Genomic DNA, 23,162 nt, shown 5'->3' with positions numbered 1-23,162 from the left:
TTCATGTTAAACTACACTTCGGTCTATTCTTTAACTGTTAGTTCAAAATCTTTTCAATTTAATTTTTTGGGTGATTATTATAAGCCACAATTACCACTTTGTATTTGAGTTAAAATAGTTTGCACAAGAATGTGATGTCAACGGAAGAGCTAATAAATAAACCATTAATGGTATCGTTGGTAACCTCATTGTTGTCTTGCAGAGCGTTGCTTAGATTTAATGGTTAAAGATGTTCGGTTTGCCAGTGCGAAGTGGTAAAATTTGGTAATTGAATTCAGAATATTAATTAATTACCAATAAATAAATAATTAAACTGGAAAATAAATTGGTAATAGGTCATCATTATCAACAACAATGTGAACATAGATCTTTTAAGATCTTCCTATCTAGTTTAAAGAAAAGTAGCTACTGCTACAGGGCTGGCTGTTGTCGTAACATAACTGTTATTGCGAGAGAGGCTTTTATCAAGTATTTTAGGAGACAGGTAAAGGGTCCATTTGCCTTAGTAAAATCATTGCACGTGATCTATAATTAAGTCAACTTTTGTTCAATTCTCGTTCCGTAGAAAAACTGTTAAAGTGATTTTGTTTCCTTGTGCAAAAGTGCTGAACAGTGAACAAGGTCTTGGTATTCCCTGTTATACTTCACAGTTGAAGTAAAGCAATCAGAGCTTCGGCATGTGACGTTGGTAATGTGAAACTTATGTCCTCAAAATTTTGACTTCAGTATTGCATTTCTTATAGACATTCATCGTATAAATATTTGAGGAATTAATATAACTATTTTGCGATTTTTTTCAAATTAAGGAGACACAAATAAACTTTCGTTAACATTAATTATGTTGTTTTATAATTTATGTTGTGCCTTTCCATAATTTGATGCATTGCAACTTTAAACGAGGATAAGGTGATATAGCCAATAGTATTAACAAGGAAAGTAGTAATATAACCAGGAATGAGGAGGCAAATTTTTTGATATTAATCAGGGTAGTAGTCACATCAATCAGGAAATGTTTAATGTAACCAGAAAAGCGGTGGAACGTTTTATGATTTTAACCAGGATGGAATTGGCACTAGCCAGGAAATGTTGGTTAATTTAACCAGGAATGAGGTGAAATACCCATTGATATGAACCAGGATAGTTATAAAATCTAACCAGGAAATTTAACCAGGATATCCTGGTTATTCCTACCAGGATTTTGTTAAAGTCTCATTCACCAGCAAACCTGATGAAAACAACCAGGATATGTAGGGTGGCATATAAACGCAGCTCCTGGTGAAAATTTCACCAGTTCCTGGCGAACTTTCACCAGGTTGTTTGTAGAGTGTACAATACGTGCCAAGAATGTAGAGGTTGCACACTACTGACAAATGGAATTATAAGAAATGATATGAAGAAATCGCTAAAAGTAACTGAAATAGCCCATACTGTTCAGACGTTCACACATTATCGTAGGCCTATTTTCATTTAGAAAGTGGAAATCTCATGGAGACAGCCCTCCTCCCCTCATTCCGGCTACAGCCCTGTACTTGGCATCAGTTATCTTCATCACAACTAATATATATATATATATATATATACGAAATTATAACTTGAGGTATAATGAGTAACATGCATAACAACAATATTACTATATAGCTGCCTATCACCTAAGTTTGGCACCATATATGTTTCTGTCTCAAAATCTGCTATGAAATATATCATTATCTCAAAAACACTTCAAAACTATTGTGAGTGGCATTGCTAACCAAACTGAATGCACAATAAAATGTACATGTAGTGTTATGTTACTTGAACGTGATAATTAAATTATATAGGACATGAAAAATAATATACTGCAAAGGAGATTAGCGAATGCTGCGGGATATCATTATCAGCTGGCTTAAGGATATAGCCTCATCGGTGTATAGGCGCGGTTCCTCACTTAATATTCGCTATATACGAAATCGGTAATTCTTATTTCAACTCAGGTGAAACTTTTTTTTTTTCATAGGGGATGTTGAGCATAAGAGGACAAAACATTAAAAAAATATTAATCTCATAGCACAATGTTTTAGCTCCTTTGGTGAGATTCACGAGATGTTATGAGCCTGATAGGCCTAGCGCCTACACGAGTCAGTCAATAAACCCGGGGGGGGGGGGTGGCATCATATTGTGTTCACACCCTTCAGGTAGTGGGGGCGTGTCCAATTGTCCCCCATGATTAACGCCCCCGAATGGTACAGCAACAGGGCCCTCTTATACAATGACGGGCCTGGGGACAGTCTGCAAACCGTGGTGGCAGCACTGTCTGATACCATACAAATTCATTTAAAAGTGGCTGTTCGCTGGCTGTCTCAGATAAAGGAACAATATGACTGGAATCATAGTCTGAATCTATAGAAACCATGAAAATGTGGGAAAACTATTAAAAAAGTTTCTCTATTTAGCAAAGCCATCTGTAGAAGTATTTAAAACATTGTCGTAAACAATATTATACGAAGCGATTACCATCAACAACAAAAACAAAGTGTACCGGAAACAATGTCTCTTACTCAAACCTTTTCACATGGAAAATGAACTTTAACAACAGCATCATTAACGGTATACCACAAAGATTAAATACAGTGTCGCAAAGTAAAGAAAATGTCCGAAGTTGTCAAAACTGCAACTGTCTCCAATAAGCAAAGCAGAGTTCGAAACTGTACACAAAGTAATATCGGAACAGTACAATTAAATATAAATATAAGATTGTAATCTACAGAATTATGCCTGAGTAAACGGAATTGGGAAAAGAGTTTAGAAACAATGTCCCATGGTATAGGAACAATGTCGGTAAACTACGGAAACTTTTGACTTGAAACAAAAGATGCAGAGAGATATAGTATCACTTAAGAAAGTGTCTGACTTTCAATTACCAGTGTATGAAAATGTACTGAGTGGTATGTATGGAGTAGTCCAAAATGGTTTGATTACGTTCCAACGTCATCTTTGCGGTGAAGAATTATAACGGGATATATTTGGAGGAATTATATTTCGTTCTGCGTACAGTCATCGACGTAGACGATGCATGGCCAATCGCAGTTGAATATTCACGCATTTCACAATACTTATATTGTCTGGCAACATCTCGACATGGTGTCAACTGCTGACTTCATTTCCGCAGGCCTATAATGTAATAACATGATAATTTACGAGATATATTGACCAGAATGTTTGATTTTATCAGTTTCTTTGGGCCTCAGTTATAGTGCTTAGTTCTTAAACGGGTAACCTAGCCTGCCTGCATTGTGTATACAGTATATAGCTTAAGCTGTAATCTAAAGTACATGGATGAGATACGGTACGGTACGTTAGCACAAGTTGTACTACTGCTGGTTTGGTTGAGTGTAGTCGTATAGTCTGGTAGCCCTAACCTATTGTTGTTGTTATATTAACGACAGCAGCTCTGTCGTGCTTTCTCTTTGAATGTATACATTATACTATTGTCAATATTTGCTGATCTGCTGCAGTCGCTATCGCCAGTGTAGTAGGTATATAAAACAAACACGAAAACGAAAATCCAAACTCACAGCCTTATCACATCCTTGTGAGGTATACTATAGGTCTATAGAAAAATTAAAACTAGCATCCTTGGCAAATACATAACCTAATAACCTAATTTATGTTTGTTAAGCAAGGTTAAACAATGATGGGAAGTGTTCGGATTATCTGTAGCTTAAAAGTTTTCATTTTTTTTAAAGATTCTTGAGCAAATCGTGACATGTAATAATCCTGAGAGATTATTATTTGGATATTAGATACTGATATCTATTTTGTCTTAGGCAGGTATATGGTATAGGATAACGTGATTTGCTCTGAATACTACATGTAAAGTATCATTTGCATCCATCATGTAAAGTTTCAAATGAATATGATACTTGTAATCACTTATCACGTGATGATATACTGCTTGTTTATCATGTGTTTCTGATTCAATTTATTGTCAGTAACAAAAGAATGCAAGGCTGCTCTTTTCTCTGTCAACAGAACAACGTTATGAAGGTCCTCCTCAATAGGTCTTGAAATCAAGAAACACAGGGCGTTGTGGTCAAGTGGTTAAGGCAGGTTCGAGCCCTGGCCAGATCATAACGTTGTGGCCTTGGGCAAGGCGCTTTATTTCCATTGCCTCTCTTCACCCAGGTGTATAAATGGGGACTTGCGAGGTAACTTGTAAATATAGTTGTTTGCGCCGGTTTGTGGCTGCACCCTATGGGAAGTCCCCCGGGGGACACGTGGTTGTGGTGCACTGTGGTGCCCCAGGAGAGATTGATTGAATTGTGCACACTTTGGTGTGTAGGTGTGACAAGTTACCAATGACCAGGGTTAAGTTGTAAGTCGTGTGAGAAGGCCTTGGCCTTGAACAAGACTTTAAACCTAAAAATAAAAAAAAAATAAAAAAAATTAGCAACCAAGGAGAGCCAAGGAATCAGCATGTCCTACCAGCATGTTGCATCATCATATTTTGATGACATTTTCAGACTTATAAAGCATTTCTGCATCATCGAAGTTAAGCTATTAAATGTTTATGGTTTGGTTATTGTTTTCTTGAGGCTAAGTAAAACAGCCTACAGTGAAAAATTAACTGCTGATGACATAATGCAGGTTTCCTTGGGATATAACGGATATTCCAGCCGATATGTACCTCTATACTGGCACATGCGCGGGTAATACCTTTCCCTTCCTCAAAAGTCCATCTCCAACATCCAACACGGATATGTTGCATATTACAGCCCAAGAGTTGGGAATCACCTAACATTAAGGTATGAAATGGCATGGTATCACACAACTTCTTTATACTTGGATTGTTTTGAGAAGATTGTCCCAAATAAGCTCGATAAAATTGTATGTCCATGACATGACACACACACACACAAACGCACTCGCACCCCCACACACAGACATACACATATATTAATATATATATATATATATATATATATATATATATATATATATATATATATATATATATATATATGCGTAAAACATTAATGCACAACTGTGATGCTTGGAAACATTACATTCTGGCAATAAAATATGTAATCAACCAAAGGCTATGATTTTCATGTAGTCCCCATGATGTTGTGAACAAAGTCATCTTTCAAGCGACTTTGCCCACGTTCGCCTTTATATGCAGTGTCTGAAACTGTACTTCCATTGTCCGAATTTACCAAAACAATATCTGAAGCTATAGCAAGGGGTACCACTATTTTTCAGATAAGTACACATTGTGTGAAACATTAGTAAACTGTGGTAATATTTCTGAATCTATAGAAATTATGCGGCGCCTAAACACTGGCACTGAAAGGGGTGCGATGAACTTCCAAGATACAGTAACTGTAATACTTGTTCGAAATATCACTTGTTTGTTTATCATTTCACAGGATCTATCTCGATCACAAAGTGTTGTTAACCAACACCGGTGAAATCAAGGTCAAGACCGTTAAAACTCCGAACGTTCCAGTTGTTATTTGTGAAACCAAGCATAATAATGTAAACAGTTGTGCAAGAGGGGAATTCCACTCTTTCAAGAATAATCGAGACACTACGGAAGCTCAAAAATGCAATTAACATGAGAAAACTTCACCCCAATAAGTCAACATTTTCCAGTAAATTGTTAAAATAACAAGGTAATATCTTATCACAATTCAGAAAATGTTGGATTGCTCAGTTGCTTTTGAACAATTTTATGCAAAATATTTAATTGACTCTGTTAAAGCAACTGAGCAATCCAACTTTTTATCTGATAGTTGGTCAGATATTACCTTGTTATCTCAACAATTTACTGAAAAATGTTGACTTTAAGCTTCCGTAAGGCACCACTCAGGGTATTAACTTATGTGTAAGAAACTTGACAAGGTTTCTTTTACATCAGTATCTTTATTCTTTGACGGTCTATCACTGTGGTGACGCACTGCTGACAATGTGTAGGGTAATTAAAACCACATTTTGACTTCCATAATAAAAGCAGAAGGGGGAAAGGCAAAGTCGAATCTAAGGTAAGTTGTTAAACAAAACTCTATTCATAAACCATCATAATCAACAGTCGAAGTGCAACTGCAGTATTACACTTTGTTTTAAACAGTAAACAATCCAGTGAGTAAACCCACAATTTCAGTAAATCGATATTCATACGAAGACAGGTGTACCATAACATTTGTGCTTAGTATTTCGCAAAGAGGTATACATATGAAGCACCATGGAATACACCATTGCTTAAAATATGTCCTGTTTTAAGTTTCAGTTGGTATGTATGGTAGTAAGCCCTGCTTACAGTTTCCAAATGATATGTATGGTAGTAAGTCCCGCTTACAGTTTCCAAATGATATGTATGGTAGTAAGTCCCGCTTACAGTTTTCAGTTGATATGTGTGGTAGTTTGTCCTGCTTACAGTTTTCAGTTGGTATGTATGGTAGTTTGTCCTGCTTACAGTTTTCAGTTGGTATGTATATAAGGTAGTAAGTCCTGTTTCCAATTTAAGTTGGTATGTATGGTAGTAAGCCCTGATTTCAATTTAAGTTGTTATGTATGGTAGTAAGCCTTGCTTTCATTTTCAGTTGGTATGCATGGTAGTCGGTCGCAATGTTCTCTACAAGACATTTCTTGAGTGTATTGTGTATTTAAACAGATTGTTTACTTCATTACTCATTGCTTTCTGTTCATGCTATTGTGTATTCAATGATATGTCAGAGTTTGTTAGCCTTTGGACTCGTCTATCCGTTTATGGTATACAAATAACGCTAACAGATATTGAAATCAAGTTTCATTTTACCCAGGCGTTGTTTCTCCCAGTTTGTGCATGGAACACGTACAATGAGTTCTGTTCATTCTCAAGATACGAAAATCTAATGTCAAGTTTATTCATCATCATATTGGGGTCGAGGATTTGAACAACACGATCAGTAATTGAAAGTAAGTATAGTGTTTCGATTTCATGTACGTGAATACACCGTTTGTAAAGACCCATGTATTAAGGTATGATTTATCAATGCATGTTAGCCTAGACTATACTTTTCTACGTATGTTAAAGGAACGCTGTACTGTACATTAATGTTTGTAAGCAAGGGCGTTGGTTTGCTTCTCAAACGGGCGGAGGGCTGCATTGTAAGTGAGACTAACTGGATACCATCCCTGTGGATTTGCAGGTTATTAAAAAACATGTTAAAGCGACCAATAGAGAACTGATAAAGTATTCAGTAAGTGGGTGGAAGAGGGAGGGAGGGGGGGGGGGGGGCGTTGGGAGTGTTTGCTAGGATCACAATCGGATCGGGATGCTATACCATTTATCGCCGCCACGCAAGCGGTAGCTTACCCTACTCCCAGCTCATCTCTGTTATATCTAGTGAGCGCTAATCGAGAAAAGGTTTCTTGTACTTCCCCGAATTAGTCTTGCCAATGTATAATCTGTTAAACATAATGTGCCATTGATCATATAGGAGGAGACGATTTTACTGGTCTATAAATGACAAAGATTACATACATGCTTTGTACGACATTCGCGTCCCTCGTTAAACATTAACTAAGAAGCAAACAAAAGTCTAGATAATTATCACAAATCATCGAATGATATATGTTGAACTCCTACAACCATATGCACGTGCTAATAGGGGGAACATAGTTCGTGCGAGGACATGAAACTCTATGTCCTCTGTTTTATCATCATCTATATTTTTCATTTTTTCTAGATATTATCAAGATGGCTAGTGCAGAAGAGCCGGAGAAAAAAGAGGAACAACCCACAGAGGGAGAAGAGAATCTCTTAAGGAAAGTTTTAAAGAAATTTTCAGATTCGAACGATGCTTTAGAGATCAAAAGTGCATATGAAGAGTTGTGTGAGATGCTAAAGGATGAATTAGAAGATCGGAAGGTTTACCAAGTACTCAGTAAAAAAAGTGATCATCTAAGAGTCCAAGAATTTTGCCAAACTTTGGAATCCAAAGTCAACAAGCCTGAATTTAAGAAAGAAGGAAGAGACCGCATGAAAGGCAAACAGGTAAATAAACGATTATATTATTATCATTCGGTTCAGGCGGATCCAGGGTCTTGTAAATGATGGCGGTGTCCTGGGCTTGCTGAAGCTGGCTCCCGTGTAGAGGCTTGATTGGGAGGGGAAGTTTGGACGTCTTGCATTCTGAGTCATATTTTGACTATAAATTAGGTATAAGCACAAAGTGTGTTAATAACTACTGTGAAGGTGAAGGTGTAACATCAATACACTCCATGGATCCACATCTGCAGCACTCTTCTCTAGCACAAAAAGTTAAGAACTCTCGGTAAACAGCTGGATACAATGATATTGTCCGTGAATAGCATATACTTACTCATGAGACTCGTTTTGTCGTCCAGCTAAATTGCTCTTACCTAGCTTATCCATAAACATTCACGTTTTCCGTAGTTCTATGGTACATGAGAGTGTGTATGTAACTCCCTGCTATCACGTTACACGTAATTACACATTGCATGTACTAGACCGGGAGCCGAGAGGGTTTGGTTAGCTGGGAAGGTAACCAATTGCCTTGTACATCACAATGTTCACAGTGCATTCCTGTATATGAAACCAGACGACTGGCAAACCTGCTGTGGTATCACCCTCGGCTGTTTTTACTTGCAAGTAGCAGGTGGGTGTCCGCTTCCAGCCGTGATTACGTGACTGAAAGTTTTTGGTAGGTGAGGTTCGTGTTTGCGCTGACAACGTGCGTTTCTAGTGCAAAATCGCACTCCGCGCCGTGTATTTCGCGCGCTGATGTAGCCTAGGTTGAAGCGTTAGGCTAGCCGAGCCTCGCCTAAACCTGAACTTATCCATTGGAAATTTCCTTTCTACAAAGTTTACATGTAGGCCTGACTAAACTATTATATTCTACAATTATTTAATACTGTTATATATCTATGTCATCAAGAATGCTGCATGCAAATATTCTAGCCACGCTGTACTAAAAACAGTGAATAAATTTTACCTCTAATAATAGGTCTTCATATAGAGTTATTACACATACTAACTTAGGGGAGGGTTATAAAAAGTCATAACTTTTTTCTTTCATGGCATGGAATTTTTTATTCACAGAGGTTATCGAGAGGTCAAAGTCAATGATCAGAGTTTATATATAGTCCTCTCAAAGAAACCAAGTTTCAGGTCATAGGTCGTAGATTATTGTTTTATGGTTTTTCACAAAAAATGTCCCCATGCTAGATGAAATTGGTATGGCAACAAAAATCACAAACAGTGAATCATTCACCAGATTAACATATTTTCCTTGACCCCTGGAAACAGGCTGGTGCCACTGGTATGGACCACGTGTTTCAATCAGATAATCATCTTGGAATTAGTAAAGCTACGGTAACTTGAACAGGCCACTTGTAAAGTGCTGAATGTAATGAACGTTGACTGTCACGAACATACTTCCCGAATAACCACACAGGTTGTATTCAGTCATTTGAGGCCACATATGAGTGGTTACAATGTCTCTGGGGTGTTTCGGGGATTCCGGTGTGGCTGGAAGGGCAATTTTAAATTCACCTAAATGCTAAACTAGATCAGCTTCATTGGTAACCCCATCAAAGTAAGTACAATGTGTCAAGTATGGCCCCAAGAGCAACAAATAGCCATCGCCAGTGATTATTGGTGGTGGGGTAGCTTCGCCAGTCATCAATAATTGACCCCGTACAGATGGCCTAGGTCAGCTCATGAGGTAACCACTTGAACCTACTGGAAAATGATGGTTAGGAATTCAGATACAAGGGATGGGCATTTCCAGTAATTATTATTGGTGGGGTATCCCTGCCAGTGGACCCCCAAATTGCCCCTCCCCTCATTGACCTAGGTCAGCTCATGAGGTAACAAGTTGAAAAGTACTGGAAAATGATAGGCAAGAATCTATTTGTAAGAGATGGGCATTTCCATTAATTTCTATTAGTGGGGTACCCCTGCCAGTGGACCCCAAAATGCCCATCCCCTCCATGACCTAGGTCAGCTCATGAGGTAACAAGTTGAAACCTACTAGAAAATGATAGGTATCACTTCATGGGTAAGGAATGGGCATTTCCATTAATTTATATTGGTGGGCCACCACTGCCAGAGTCCGCCCCTCCCCCCCCTTATTGGCCCACCACAGCAGGATTGCCAGTCGTCTGGTTTCATATACAGGAATGCACTGTGAACATTCTGATGTACCAAGCAATTGGTTACCTTCCCAGCTAACCAAACCCTCTAGGCTCCCGCTCTTAAACCCTGGTATGTTTAGGAACGGTTGACTAAGTTTTGTGGCATTTACAAGGAATGCTTCAACAACTTCCATCACGTTATCACGTTACACGTTACACATTGCATGTACCCTTGTATGCTTAGAAACGGTTGACTAAGTTTTGTGGCATTTAAAAGGAATGCTTCAAGTTCAACAACTTTTAAGAATTATTGGCAAGTGTATTTCACATTTTTCCTTCGACAGATTCTTATTGTTGGTGGTGGTCCTTGCGGATTGCGTGCAGCAATTGAACTGGCTCTTCTAGGAATGAAGGTGGTTGTTGTTGAAAAGAGAACAAAATTTACAAGAAATAGCGTACTGCAGCTCTGGACATTCCTCGTGGAAGATCTCAAAGCGATTGGATTTAAAGCATTCCACCCAAAGTTTGGCCTCGATGATCGTTTACATGTCAGTAAGTGCAGCTATTAACTTGTGAACACTTGGGAATCGAATGACCCGAGGTACATATCATGACATGTATCTTTTCCTTTTAATCGCTCATTGTTGTCAGAAGTACACAATACAGCAAAACATGATCTGTTATTGTTGTCAGAAGAAACACAAAACGATCTATGCCCACATGACACATGGTCTGCAATAACCAACTCTCTCTGTCTAACTATTGGGCACATGACTGATAAGAGTGGAGTTCGGGGTTCTGACCAGGGTCCGGTCTCAAGTTGGGGGATCGGATGAATTGTAGATAAACAATAATAATTCCCATTTCCAACTTGTACTTAAGAAACAAAGAAGACTTCAAACAGGGGGTCCGGCCTAGCACAAGATGCATTGTATACAACGATAAGGGCTATTAGAAAATGTCCAATATGAAAAACGATAACTGAAAGTTTCAAATGTCACGTGTAAGTACTATAGATCTAGATATGTTAAAGATAAGATTTCACTAGGTATTTTGAGCAGCGGATTTGCACAATACATGTGTTTATATCATTTTGTTTACAGTAGGCCTACTTCAGAAATCGTCTTTGACAGGGGTACCATTTATCCTAAACAGAGTAAAGGTAAACTAAGGAAAGGTTAAGACGGTAGATGACATATGTTTCCAAATTAATATTGTTCTTGCAGGGCCGCCAAACGTTCACATTTACTTTGTTTCATAATTTTTCTCCCTTGAAGTAACTGAATATCAGTGATGCTTGCAATATTAGACCCATAACGAATAATGTCAATAAAAGCTTAGAATCAGACTCTGAATCTCATCGGGTATACGTGGTGCCGTCGTTAAGGCACGTTGTTGTTGTGTTTTGTGACGTTTCGAGACTAGACTATCGTGTTGTATTTGTATACAGGTATCAGACGATTACAGTTGGTGCTTCTGAAGATGGCTCTCCTTCTGGGAATTGAAGTTCGCCTCGGTGTTGAGTTTAAGGAGCTGATACCACCCGATAAAAAGAAAGGTAACAGATATTGTGTCCGTTGACATAGATGTTTGCACAAAAATCACTTGAAACTGTTTTACAGAATGTCCCTCATCCAGTTTTCTGTGATGCAACTTTTTCAGATGTGTCATATTCTTCAATAGTTTGTTCTGTGGGAACCGATGGTGCTTTAACATTTCCACTACCATTTACCATATGCTACAAATATTTTGTTTTGCCGCTATTGCAATTTCCTTTCGGTGAAATGCACTTGCCAGGCTACGGATTGGCCCAGCGGCCAACAGGAATATCGGCTTGGAACCGGTGCGTCGCAGGGTGCTAGGCGACGAAACGAGCCCAAAACGCCGATTTTTCTTGATCATAAGAGCTTTTAGTTTCGTCCGAGGCGCCTGGTTTACCGCTTCTATTTTATGCTTCAACGCTAGTTGGATCACTGTCGAGCCGCTAGTAATACATGACCCAGTTCGCTACTGGCAGTTACCCCAGATTTCAGAGAGTCTTCTCTTGCCGTCTGTTCTGAAAAATTTAGGAATTATAACTGTATGGTAAAATCATATTGTATTGCTTATGTAAGTCATTGCTTACCCAGACGCTTTTGACAATTTTCGTTTTCATGTGCCTGAATGCATTGAGTTCATTGATATGTCTCCCATTTACATTCCTTTCCTCAAGCTGGATGGAAAGCTAAGTACGAGAATTTGGAAAAGTCTCAAAGTGACCTCATAAGCTTTGAATTTGAAGGTTTGATTATTGCAAACGGACGTCAAAATCCAAAGGAACCAGGTATGTCGTATATTGGTACTTGAAATAGGTACAATAATCGAGTTACTTCCAAGACGATAAACTCACAGTACGAAAGTACCATAGTATACTACTGAGTCAATGATATTGAAAATGCTTTGCGTTAAATTACACATAGCGGAAATGTCTTGCAACTTTAGCAACTTGAAACTATACTTAGCGTTTGAGAATTGCAAACAATTCTTCACATTTATCCAGTCAAATTTGTGCCTCAAGTCGTACCCACATCGTATACGTACATCTCGCTAGATAGATATTGTAGTAAAATTATAAAGTGCAAACATTAGCTAAGAGGTAGGACTAGTTTGCAACGTATACGAAGAAAGACTTTATTCAACAGAAGGTTGCTCAAGTTACTTGAATCAACTTGCATAGATGTCGACTATTATGGAGGAAATCAGTGTATCGAAGGAATTGTGACTAATAGGTAGGCAATAATTCTAACAACAAATCCATGCCCCATGCTTTCCAGTGTTACGAGATTGATGTGAAGTGTACATAGTTTCATAGACGACAAATAACAAAAAGATAGAAAGAAAGAAAATAAATACTACACCGCTATTCTAATCCCTTTTCACTGCTTTCTTCTTAAAGATGTTGGACTTGAATGGGTTACAGAGAAGAGGAGTTTAGCCATTGCCATCGCAGCAAACTTTGAGAATAAAAACAAAGATGCGGATTTTAAAATTAACGATATTGGAGGAAAGGATGTTATGAAAGACATAACTTTCTTTACGAAGATTAAGGAGGAAACAGAAGTTGATCTTGAGAACCTGGTCTATATCAGAGGAGAAACGCACTACTTTGTAATGACAGGCAAAAAGGACAACCTAATAAGCAGAGGCGTTTTGAAAGAGGTGACCCGCATTTTTTTAAAGTTCACTTTATCTTTTTTTCCCCTTTCCTTTCATTCTTTTATCGATATATCATGTGTAATCATGTTTATTTTGATCAATATATCATGTAACTTTTCACATTTCTCTAAGTTACACCAGTGGTCATGAGTTCTGAATTGGAGGGGCACCAACAATGCAGGGGGAAGAGGAGCAAAAATTTAAGAAGGGGCATAATACTCGTTACCCGAAACACCGACTTTATTAATAGTCACTCAAATGTAACGGGAAATCAATCAGATTAGCTTAACATTAGAAGTAAAGTGATTGGCTTTTCATGTTCGATTGTACCTTCAAAAGAGGAGGAAAACAAAGAAGACAACTGGAAGGAAAGCAGAATAAAGAGAGTACCGCAATATCAACAAACATCGACGAAGTAGTGTACCAATAAGAGATATGGAGTATGGTGACAGTTAGATCGACTTCGTCATGAAGCCTGATTCATATGAGGGGGGAAATGGCTTACAACGTCACTGTACTCAGCCGATACTCATAGCTGGTACAGCAACTACTGTTCATGTCCACAACCGTGCATCAGTAATTACTACTTTGTGTTCGTAACACGGTAACATGTGTTACAGGTGGCATCAGTAGTTACTGTACTAGCTATGGGTATCGGGTGCCGTAATGGGTCATTCAAAGCCTAGCATTATTTGAAAACTGTTCAGACAGTTGGAAACTTTCAACTGATGAAGGTGATCGAGGTAATTTCACTGTTAATATTTCAATCGCCAGCGTTATCTTGATGTCTTCGTAGTTTTAATTTAACTAAGTTTAACTCTGGTAATGAATGAAAACCTTCAGAGTGTAAATATATGTTATTGGTTTTGTGTTTTAGGGTAAGGCTCAAGCGGACATTCTTGACAAAAGCAACATCGATCGTGCCAAACTGTTGAATCTTGTCAAAGATGTTGCCCAACACTGCACAAAAAGCGGTATCCCTTTGGAAATGGTGGATGTAGATATATTCGAGTTTACCTCCAGAGCTCATGCCAAGGAGCCAGCAGTCTTAAAAGCAGCAAATAAAGGCAATCATCTGATGATTGGTCTCGTCGGGGATAGCTTGAAACAGGTAACCAGAGGGCCTCACAAGCGTCTGTCAGCGTGTCTTGGGATGGATGGTGCTATCCTTAAGATTTTGTAGGGGGTAGATCTACTCGAGGATACCTTAAACATGTAACATTTGACCCAATACAAGAACTATCTATACACCTATGTGTGAATACATGTTGTGTGGTGGGGTGTGGTATTCCATAAGAAGCATTAAGGGGTACATATTATCATTTTCCATACCAAGGCGGATTTGTTTTTTTCTCGAATCCGTAGAATGACAATTTCAAGACGTTCAAAACTATTTTTGCTACCGAAAAAGGCAGGAGTGCTAAATACGTCGCATATGAAAAGTACAAGTAGACATCATTTTATTAAACGAATTCAAGTTACATGATCCAAACAATTATAATGTTAACGTATGCATATCGTTCCCTGTTTCTGTCATTACAGCCTTTTTGGCCAGAGGGCGTAGGAATTGCCCATGGATATTTTAGCGTTTTTGACACTGTTTGGATGATGTACGAGTGGCTTGGTTTACAGTTGCCCGCTGACGAGGTTCTACAAAACAGAAAGGACACTTACGGGTGCCTTAAGGCGATAACCAAAGGCAACATGGTGGCAGTTAGGGACTACGGAATCGACCCGTTAAAGAGATATGCGAAGTACCGAGACATGAAAAATAGAGAAGGTACGGCTATATTACCAATGTTTTGTTTGGTAGCGTTTTTCACGAGATATTCTAGTGAAATACACGATTTGAAACGAGTTCAAAACGGAGCTTGCAATCAGATAGATAGTGTTAAACAATACGTTTGAATTTAGTCATAAGTTTACTCAGAACATAACCAGGGTCGGAATAGGCGCTGCGATTCGTATTGCTAAAAAACGTACAATGTGAACCTGGATCATAGGTTACCTCAAATTGTGCATTGTCATATACTATACTACATGCTGTATAACAAACGTCGCTTTCTTTGGGTTGATACTGAGCCACCACAGCCCTTTGGTCAACGATTCACAAGTTTCCAAAGTCTTCAGCTTTATGTGTTAGTAGCTGGGTTACAGTTATCCAAATTTGTTATGATCCACACCCAACCGCAACCCACGATTGACAAGTGACAACATTATCTGTTAACGAAAAATGTTTGGTATTGTTTGTGGTTTTAAGGAACAACTATGTGGGGGATTAATAAAAGTCCTAAAAAATATGCCTTTTTTTTAGTAGAGAACGCCTAATAAAATTACTTTCAAGATGTGTGAGTTGCTGTGAACTTTGAAACTCACATGTGGTGGTAACTTTAGACAAACGTTTAATTGTGCCTTATAGAAGTGTGAGTTTTAAGATGTGAGTTTTAGAAGTGGTCTATAATCTGTTTTCTATCAATACTAGTATGAAATACTATCTTTTAGACATCCAAATTGGCCATTTTGTCCTAAATAGCTCAAGAAAAGACGGATGTACCTCCAGAGGTTGTAAACAAGAAGAAGAAGAAGGATGACACGTCTCCCAACGTGGACAAAAAAGCACATGAAAGTGTATCGGTGAGTAAACCAGTTATTTGTGCGCTCTTGTTGAAGGTCACAGAATATTGTTCACGTGGGTATTAGGATAGACTGCTTTAAGGATATAAGAGAAGAAAGGCCGAAAAATGTTCATCCGGTCGTTTAATTGAAATATTCGATTCGCATAATTTGTGTACCTGTTTTGTTGTGTTTTTAGTGATAGTCTAATTTTTAAGCTTTTCATTCAAATATTTTGCTTCAGACAACGGCAGAGAAGTTTGGAGGCAAGAAGGCAGGTGTGAAGAAGACGAATGAAGGTGAGTTCTTTGTTCTTTACCCAGTTGTGCTGACCCTAGAATAATATGGTTTTTATATTCACCTCATTCACCTGAAACAATTGTGTGTCGTTACTGAAAACAATGCGAAAGTGTAATTTAATTTGGAAACCCTCAATATATTTATCGAAGCAGTCTCAAATTATTAAATCGAATAGTCAATAAACTAAACATTAAAAAATTAATCAAAAGCGACATGTGAGTATGTTTTAGACTTGATCAAGTTCGAATTTTGTATTTGATAGAAAGCCATGTTACCAACAAATTGAAATGGGATTCTGCTGTTGATGTATTTGTTTATCAGGAATTTACAGCATGATCGCGTGAAAGAGATGCAAACACATAGTGATATTTGGCTCATTGAAGGACCTACAAATGAGACGAAATAAAACGTTCGCCCTATTCTATTATTTATAAAAAGATATTGGATATACTTAATTTTAATGAAAGAGAGTAAACATGTGATATAGAAAGCATAAATGTTCAAATTTATATAACACGAGAATGCAAGGAATCCCTTGATTTTCCATTCATTAATTTTTTCCATAAATTCTATGATACTATTCTCCCCTCAGACGAAGGTGAAGATAAAAAGAAGAAGAAAGAAAAGAAGAAAGAAAAGAAGAAAGAAAAGAAGAAGGAGAAAAAGGAGAAAAAGGAAGAGAAGGGAGGATTTTTCTCAAGTCTCTTCCGAAGAAGTAAGAAGGACAAACCAGAAAGCAAAAAGACTGCATTTGCGGAAGATGTACGGGAAGCCAAAGAAGGGGCTAGTGAATTGAAGAGAGGCAGATTCTACAGCTTTCGGAAGTCATTTAGAAGGAGCAAGCGGAACAAAGCCAAAGACAAACGAGTGAAGGAAGTAAAAGGTAGGATAGAGGATCATCCATTGAGTGATACTCGTCTAGGATATAGTGGTTATATCCTCAAACCGTCACAGTGCATGATAACGATACTGGGATGCTTTGAGTTGTAACATCATGGGCCTAACCCCACCATTTTGAAGTGTAGGGAGGGAGGAGGGGGATTAAGATGTTATGTCGACTGGAGGGAGGGTCTAAGATGAGGGATATCCCATCTACGTTGGGACCTTTTTTTAACCAAAACAAATGGAGGGTTCTTAGATGCAAAATGGTCCTATATTCTGCAACGGCTGTGTGTGTGGAATATTTTTTTTTATATACTCACGTAATTGTATTTTTTTGTATCATTGGTAGACAATTATAAATTACTCCCAATTATCATCCGTAAAGAAAAATAAAGTTAAACAAACTAAAATTGAAAGCTTGCCGATATTATTGGCACTATGACATTGAACACTTACTAAAAGACAACTCCAAGACAGGACTTTTAAGAATTTTATTTTATAGAATATCTCCAAAACAGGGAAGGACTATTCTTACTAGCTGTTTGGGGAGTTGCTTATCACAAATATATCTGTCATATAAGTTAAAGATGATAGTTGGGTTTGAATTTCCTTTAATATTATTACGTTATACAGGTACTGCGATAGGCCATATATGTAATAGTGCTTGCTACACATAGGCTAGGAGATGCACACTAAGGAGTGGGTCTATACAGATACTGTGATAGGCGATATATGTAATAGTACTACACAAAGGCTAGGAGATGTACACTAAGAAGTGGGTCTCTAGGTCTTTTTAATGGCACTTCGTTCCATAATGAAATTTAGATAACAATTGAAGTCAAACCCTAAAGGAAGATAATATACATCCGCGGTTTTAACTCCAAACTAACCTTTCAGTATCGGCAAGATTCTCTAATATTTCAATATCGACAAGAACTTCTAACATTTTTAATTATATAATCTGCAAGAATCTGTAACCTAACCCTTCATATCATATCGAACCACAGAGCAAACGAAACGGCTTTTGAACATGGTTTTGTTTAACGATTTTCTGCAGACGGAGTGACCAAAGAAGAACCAAACAGTGCTCAGCCTAGTTCGGAACGCAAAGGAAGTGATGCGTCAGCAAAGTGAGTTACCTTAGTGACAAAGGAAATCGAGCTTTGGCAATTATTCAATTATATATCAAGAGGATGAAAGATTATTCTGAAATTGCATTCTCGTCTTTTTCTTCTTCATGAATTGGGAATACGTATAACTGATGAAAACACAATATCGATGTCTCTTTTAGCAGATTCTTAAATGAACAGATACTTGTATAAATTGTTGTGTGTCGTTCGTCTTTCACAAACAAGTGCAAACATTTTCCAAGGCATCAGCCTGATTACTGCTCCTCTGTTTTGTTAGGCTGTACGCATTAGATAAATTGCTCCTTCTACATGTAATGAGCTTTTACCTTTCAGCAAAAGAACTGTTGTTTTATGCTACCAATCTCTAGTAACAGATATATAACATATGGTTATATTGGGTACACTTGGCTTAAAATCGAACATCTAATATTACTTGAAATTCAGATTTTGACTTCCTGACCAATTTAAATGCTGATTTGCCATATTCCATATTCACACATACGAAGAAAAAAGGGGGAGGGAGATTGGGGGAAAAAAGGAGAAAATATGGAAGAGGTAATATTTCTATATATTTTGTTGGTAAATCATCAGACGAGGGGAGGGGGAAGGAATGGGGCGTTGCAGGTTCTTTTCAACTCTCCTCTTAGACACTTTATGAATGTTAAATGGGATCAACTGAATCTCGCAAAACATCATAACACAATACTAGTACCATCATGTTTATCATAGTATTGAGACTACCTAATTGATGGGTGGGGAATGGCGAGTGCATATGTCTGGAACCCTTTAATAGGTACCGTTCATGATAAAGCACTGACTTGGTACCTTGATCGATATACATATCACCAGTTTCAAAGATATATGGATATTTTAAATTAGAAAGATTCATTCTGTGTTTATTATACACACGTGACTGTTAATTCAGAAAGTTATCTTGTTTCGTTTTTTCCGTAGGGCATCGTCAACTGAGAAGGAAGTAGATGTCGAAGTTGACGTGCATCAGAAAGAGAAAAAAGAAAGAGAGGAGTAACGTAATCTTACTCCATAAACGATGAAGTCATTCAATTTGAAGTCATGAAAAGCTTAAAACTTCAACAGCAAAAAGAAAAAAAAAAAGAAAAAAGGAAACCAAAAAACAAGGGATTTTTCAATATCACTCTGTATTCAATTGCAGGAACTCGTACAGTAATGTTATTATGTTTTTCATGTTAACTATAACGGAACTTGATTCTTAACATAAACACATGCCATTTTGTTACAGGATAAGGGAGAATATGAAACCTTGCATGGCAATGATTGTGTTCAAAACAATAACCTTTGTTTTTTTCTTGCGGTATTGATGTATTCCATTCATAGTGTATTCTTCATAATTGCATAACAATACAACTGAAAACACCAACAAATAGGTGGGATTTTTTAAAATATTATTTTATTAATAACCTGGGAATTGACGTTTATCATATTATGCCATCTGTATTCAAATAATTTCTATTCACATATTCTCGAGCTCATTTTTTGGAACAAAACTAGACAAACACCCACCATCATGCAACATTAAGCTGAAGAAATGTTTAACATTTCGTTTGGAAGATATCAAGGATGTAATGTTTCTTCACATGCAAGGTTCAAGACTTGATCAAGTCTAAATATGACGTCATCGACCCACATGTGCTTCACATTTGTTTATTTCCATTGTTTATTTTCGATAATGGATATGCAATGGTTATTGGAATTGCTGAATCTAATATATTAAACGCTGGATAAATAACCCAAGGAAGGTACTTCTGGGTCAAATTTGTCAACATGTCACCTTGCAAATATTGAAAGCAAAATAAAGATGAAGTGCATGCCTCCAGATAGTATTATGACACCACAGTATAAGAAATAACAGCTTCAAGGTTCTACATATCAGCTGAGATATCTCAAAAACGGAGGCAGAGGTACCTCAGCCTTTTGGTGGAGTTTTTCTTCACAAAGATCCCTATGATATAAAGCTAACAATGGTGGATGGGTTTGTGCTCCCTTACAAATATGTGATTGATAATCTGGAACGATAATTCATGCATGGAATCTATTAGTAAGTAAGTCGTATAACTCACTTACTTTCTTCATCGTTTATTAGAAAGCTTAACTATTTTCAATTCAAAGAATTTGTTTAACTTCGGTATTAGTGCTATGTTTTTCATTTATCTGCTACGTTCACATTCTTTGATATTTCTGTAAATATATACTTTTCACTCCTTTATTCAATGGTTAGATCATATATTGATCGATATGTTGGCTAAGATCTGTTCTTTTGAGACTGGTGAATCGTCATTAAAACTTATCGATAATTTGGTGACAGTTTTGGCGTAGGTTTATTCCAAGGGTGGTTATTTAGAAGGAAACTTATTATTTTGAATGCTTATATACCCTATAACGTTATTCTGAGCACCTGTTTGTTTTTAGAATTAAGCTGCCATGCCTTTTGCATTAGTTTGTACACTTTGCGTTCATTCTTATCAAGCCATGTAATTATTTACAAATATTTGTAGCATCTCAGTCGATATTATGGATAACAATCAATCGATTTTAACGATTTGAAGTAGCGCGTTATTTTTGCAGGTTCCCCATTGATCGATAAAAGTACCGCACACAAATGTGGAAACGCTGCTCCGTTTAGTATCTACACTGTATCAAGACGTAGACACGATAAGATGTAGTCCTGATAAATTCGGAGCCGCATATTGATTAGACGGTGGTTCTGAAGGGACAAGAGAGTTAGTATAAAGTGACATCTCGACTAATTTGTATGATCTACTTGTTGAGTTGCTGCTTTGCAGTGCACTTGAAAACACGTCAAAAATACGTAATTTGTCGAGTTGAAAAGTTACCCTGGAAGTTACTCTGACATATTGACGAAAAATTGCCAAATTGTATATTTGTTGCGTTGCGCGTCAGATATCATATTTATGCAGAGTTTTCGCATTATAATAACACAGCAAAGTTTACAACTCGCGTGTTCCTTCATGGCCACCGTAGGATCCAGTTTGGCAACAGTGCCCAACAGTTTATGTTCTTGCTTATAACAAGACGTTGAATAACGACATAGAATTGGTTTCAGTAGGTGTATTTTCTGTTACAAGGGAACTGTGACTTTTAGTGAGCCTTGCTTTTAATTTCTTTTGCATTCACGCTGGTATAATTTTTATGTGATAAGTATATAAACCAAAATATGTTATTAAAACTCAATTTAGCAAATTAATGAAATAAATAACACGAAAAATAATGATATATAATTTTGACATCATGAACCGTACCTTTATTGTTTATGTCATATATCATTCATTCCCTTGTTATTCTTCGTATTATATAATATTATTATCACGAAAAAACATCTACCTCACATGGCCCTAGGAGTGAAGGGGATATGAATAGATAGGAGGGGATAGGAGGGGACAGGAGTGGATAGGAATGATTCGGAGTGGATAGGAGGGGATAGGAGTGGGTAGAACTGGATAGGAGTGGATAGGAGGGGTTAGGAGGGGATATAAAGGGAAAGCAGAGGATGTAAGGCGAGGATATACGGTGATATGAGAGGATAGGAGTGGATATGATGGGATATGATGGGATATGAAGGGATAGGAGTGGATAGGAGGGGATACGAGGGGAGGGGATAGGAGTGGATAGGAGTGGATATGAGTGGATAGGAGGGGATAAGAGGTGAGTGGATAGGAGTGGAAAGGAGGGGATAAGAGTGGATAGGGGTGGATAGGAGTAGAAAGGAGGGGATATGAGTGGATAGGAGTGGATAGGAGTGGATATGAGGGGAAAGGAGGGGATAGGAGGGGATAGGAGTGGATAGGAGGGGATATGAGTGGATAGGAGTGGATAGGCGAGCATTAACCGGGATATGAGGGGATAGTGGGATAGCCGAGGTTATGAGGAGATAGGCGGGGATAGTGGGATAGGAGGGGACAGGAGTGGATGGGAGTGGATATGAAGGGATATTATGAGATAATAGGGGAAAGGCTGGGAAATCAGGGGATAGGATATTACAGGAGGTTGAAGGAAGGGGTACGTAGAACAAGGAGGGAAGTAGGAAAGATAAGAGACGGATTATTTTCTTGCCGTTTATATATCGACCGTGCATAATCAAGTCAGGTTTGTGCATTTAATGCATAACTATAACTGGAGCTGTTCTAGAACAGTTTTGAGATTTTTAAGAGACCCATCGAATTAATACAGATTACGGTAATGGTTGTGTCTGGAATTGAAACAAAGATGAAGGAAATTGTCCGGTTACGTATTTCCAATTTCAAAAATTTCTAAAGCCTCATACCGGGCGCTGGAACTCATTGTTTTGGCATATATGATGAAAGTGTGGGTTTGGCTTGAACTTGACCATGATCATATTGAGTTTTCTTCGCCCAAGCTGTTAACTAAGTTCACTGCATCGTATTCGCATCCAGGAGGGGGAGTAGAAGGTTCCCTACAGCGTATCAAATGCCCGTTGAAAACTTCAAATAGTACAACTATACGCCATAGGTATATCCAAAACAAAATCGAAATCCTATGGTGGTCTTGGAGGGACAAACGAGAAGTACACTACTATGTTTATACAGCACGATATCCAGAAAATTGATCCATTCTTGTCAATATATCATCTTTATAAATGGTAACTTGACAAGTCAACAACGTTAAAGTAACAGAGCCACACCCATTTCTCCTGTTTGTTCTCGAGATGTCATGTAGTAAAAAGTTAGCAACCCGACAAATACATGATTAAGACTTCTTTTTATGTGTAAAGATTTCAACTCTTTGTCAAGATATTGAAGTAACTGAAAGTCAGTTACCCAACAAGTATTTTCAAACTAGCTGATTTTAAGGGAAACTGTGAAAGAATTACTCCGGCCATATTAAAATATCTTACAGATATCGAAT

The 23,162-nt window shown here is 37.7% G+C and overlaps 1 protein-coding gene across 3 annotated transcripts; it reads left to right on the top strand.

The window, feature by feature from the left end:
• Window positions 1-5,863: 5,863 nt before the first annotated feature.
• LOC139967075 (F-actin-monooxygenase MICAL3-like) lies at window positions 5,864-21,537 on the top strand. Of its 3 annotated transcripts, none has more exons than XM_071970768.1 (14): window positions 5,864-6,020; window positions 6,798-6,933; window positions 7,707-8,014; window positions 10,464-10,671; window positions 11,570-11,677; window positions 12,332-12,442; window positions 13,055-13,317; window positions 14,192-14,425; window positions 14,857-15,094; window positions 15,848-15,948; window positions 16,172-16,226; window positions 16,820-17,110; window positions 18,167-18,239; window positions 19,194-21,537. In XM_071970768.1, exons 3-14 carry the CDS (start codon window positions 7,718-7,720, stop codon window positions 19,267-19,269), a joined length of 2,055 nt encoding a protein of 684 aa, XP_071826869.1. In that variant the 5' UTR covers window positions 5,864-6,020; window positions 6,798-6,933; window positions 7,707-7,717; the 3' UTR covers window positions 19,270-21,537. The 3 variants fall into 3 exon arrangements, with proteins under 3 accessions (XP_071826869.1, XP_071826886.1, XP_071826880.1); XM_071970785.1 differs by having other exon boundaries at window positions 5,872-6,020; window positions 6,814-6,933; XM_071970779.1 differs by lacking the exon at window positions 5,864-6,020 and having other exon boundaries at window positions 6,475-6,933.
• Window positions 21,538-23,162: the final 1,625 nt, after the last annotated feature.

The sequence above is a fragment of the Apostichopus japonicus genome, chromosome 1 (assembly GCF_037975245.1).
Source record: "Apostichopus japonicus isolate 1M-3 chromosome 1, ASM3797524v1, whole genome shotgun sequence".
Taxonomy (NCBI): domain Eukaryota; kingdom Metazoa; phylum Echinodermata; class Holothuroidea; order Aspidochirotida; family Stichopodidae; genus Apostichopus; species Apostichopus japonicus.
This window is presented reverse-complemented; position numbering and strand designations above follow the sequence as displayed.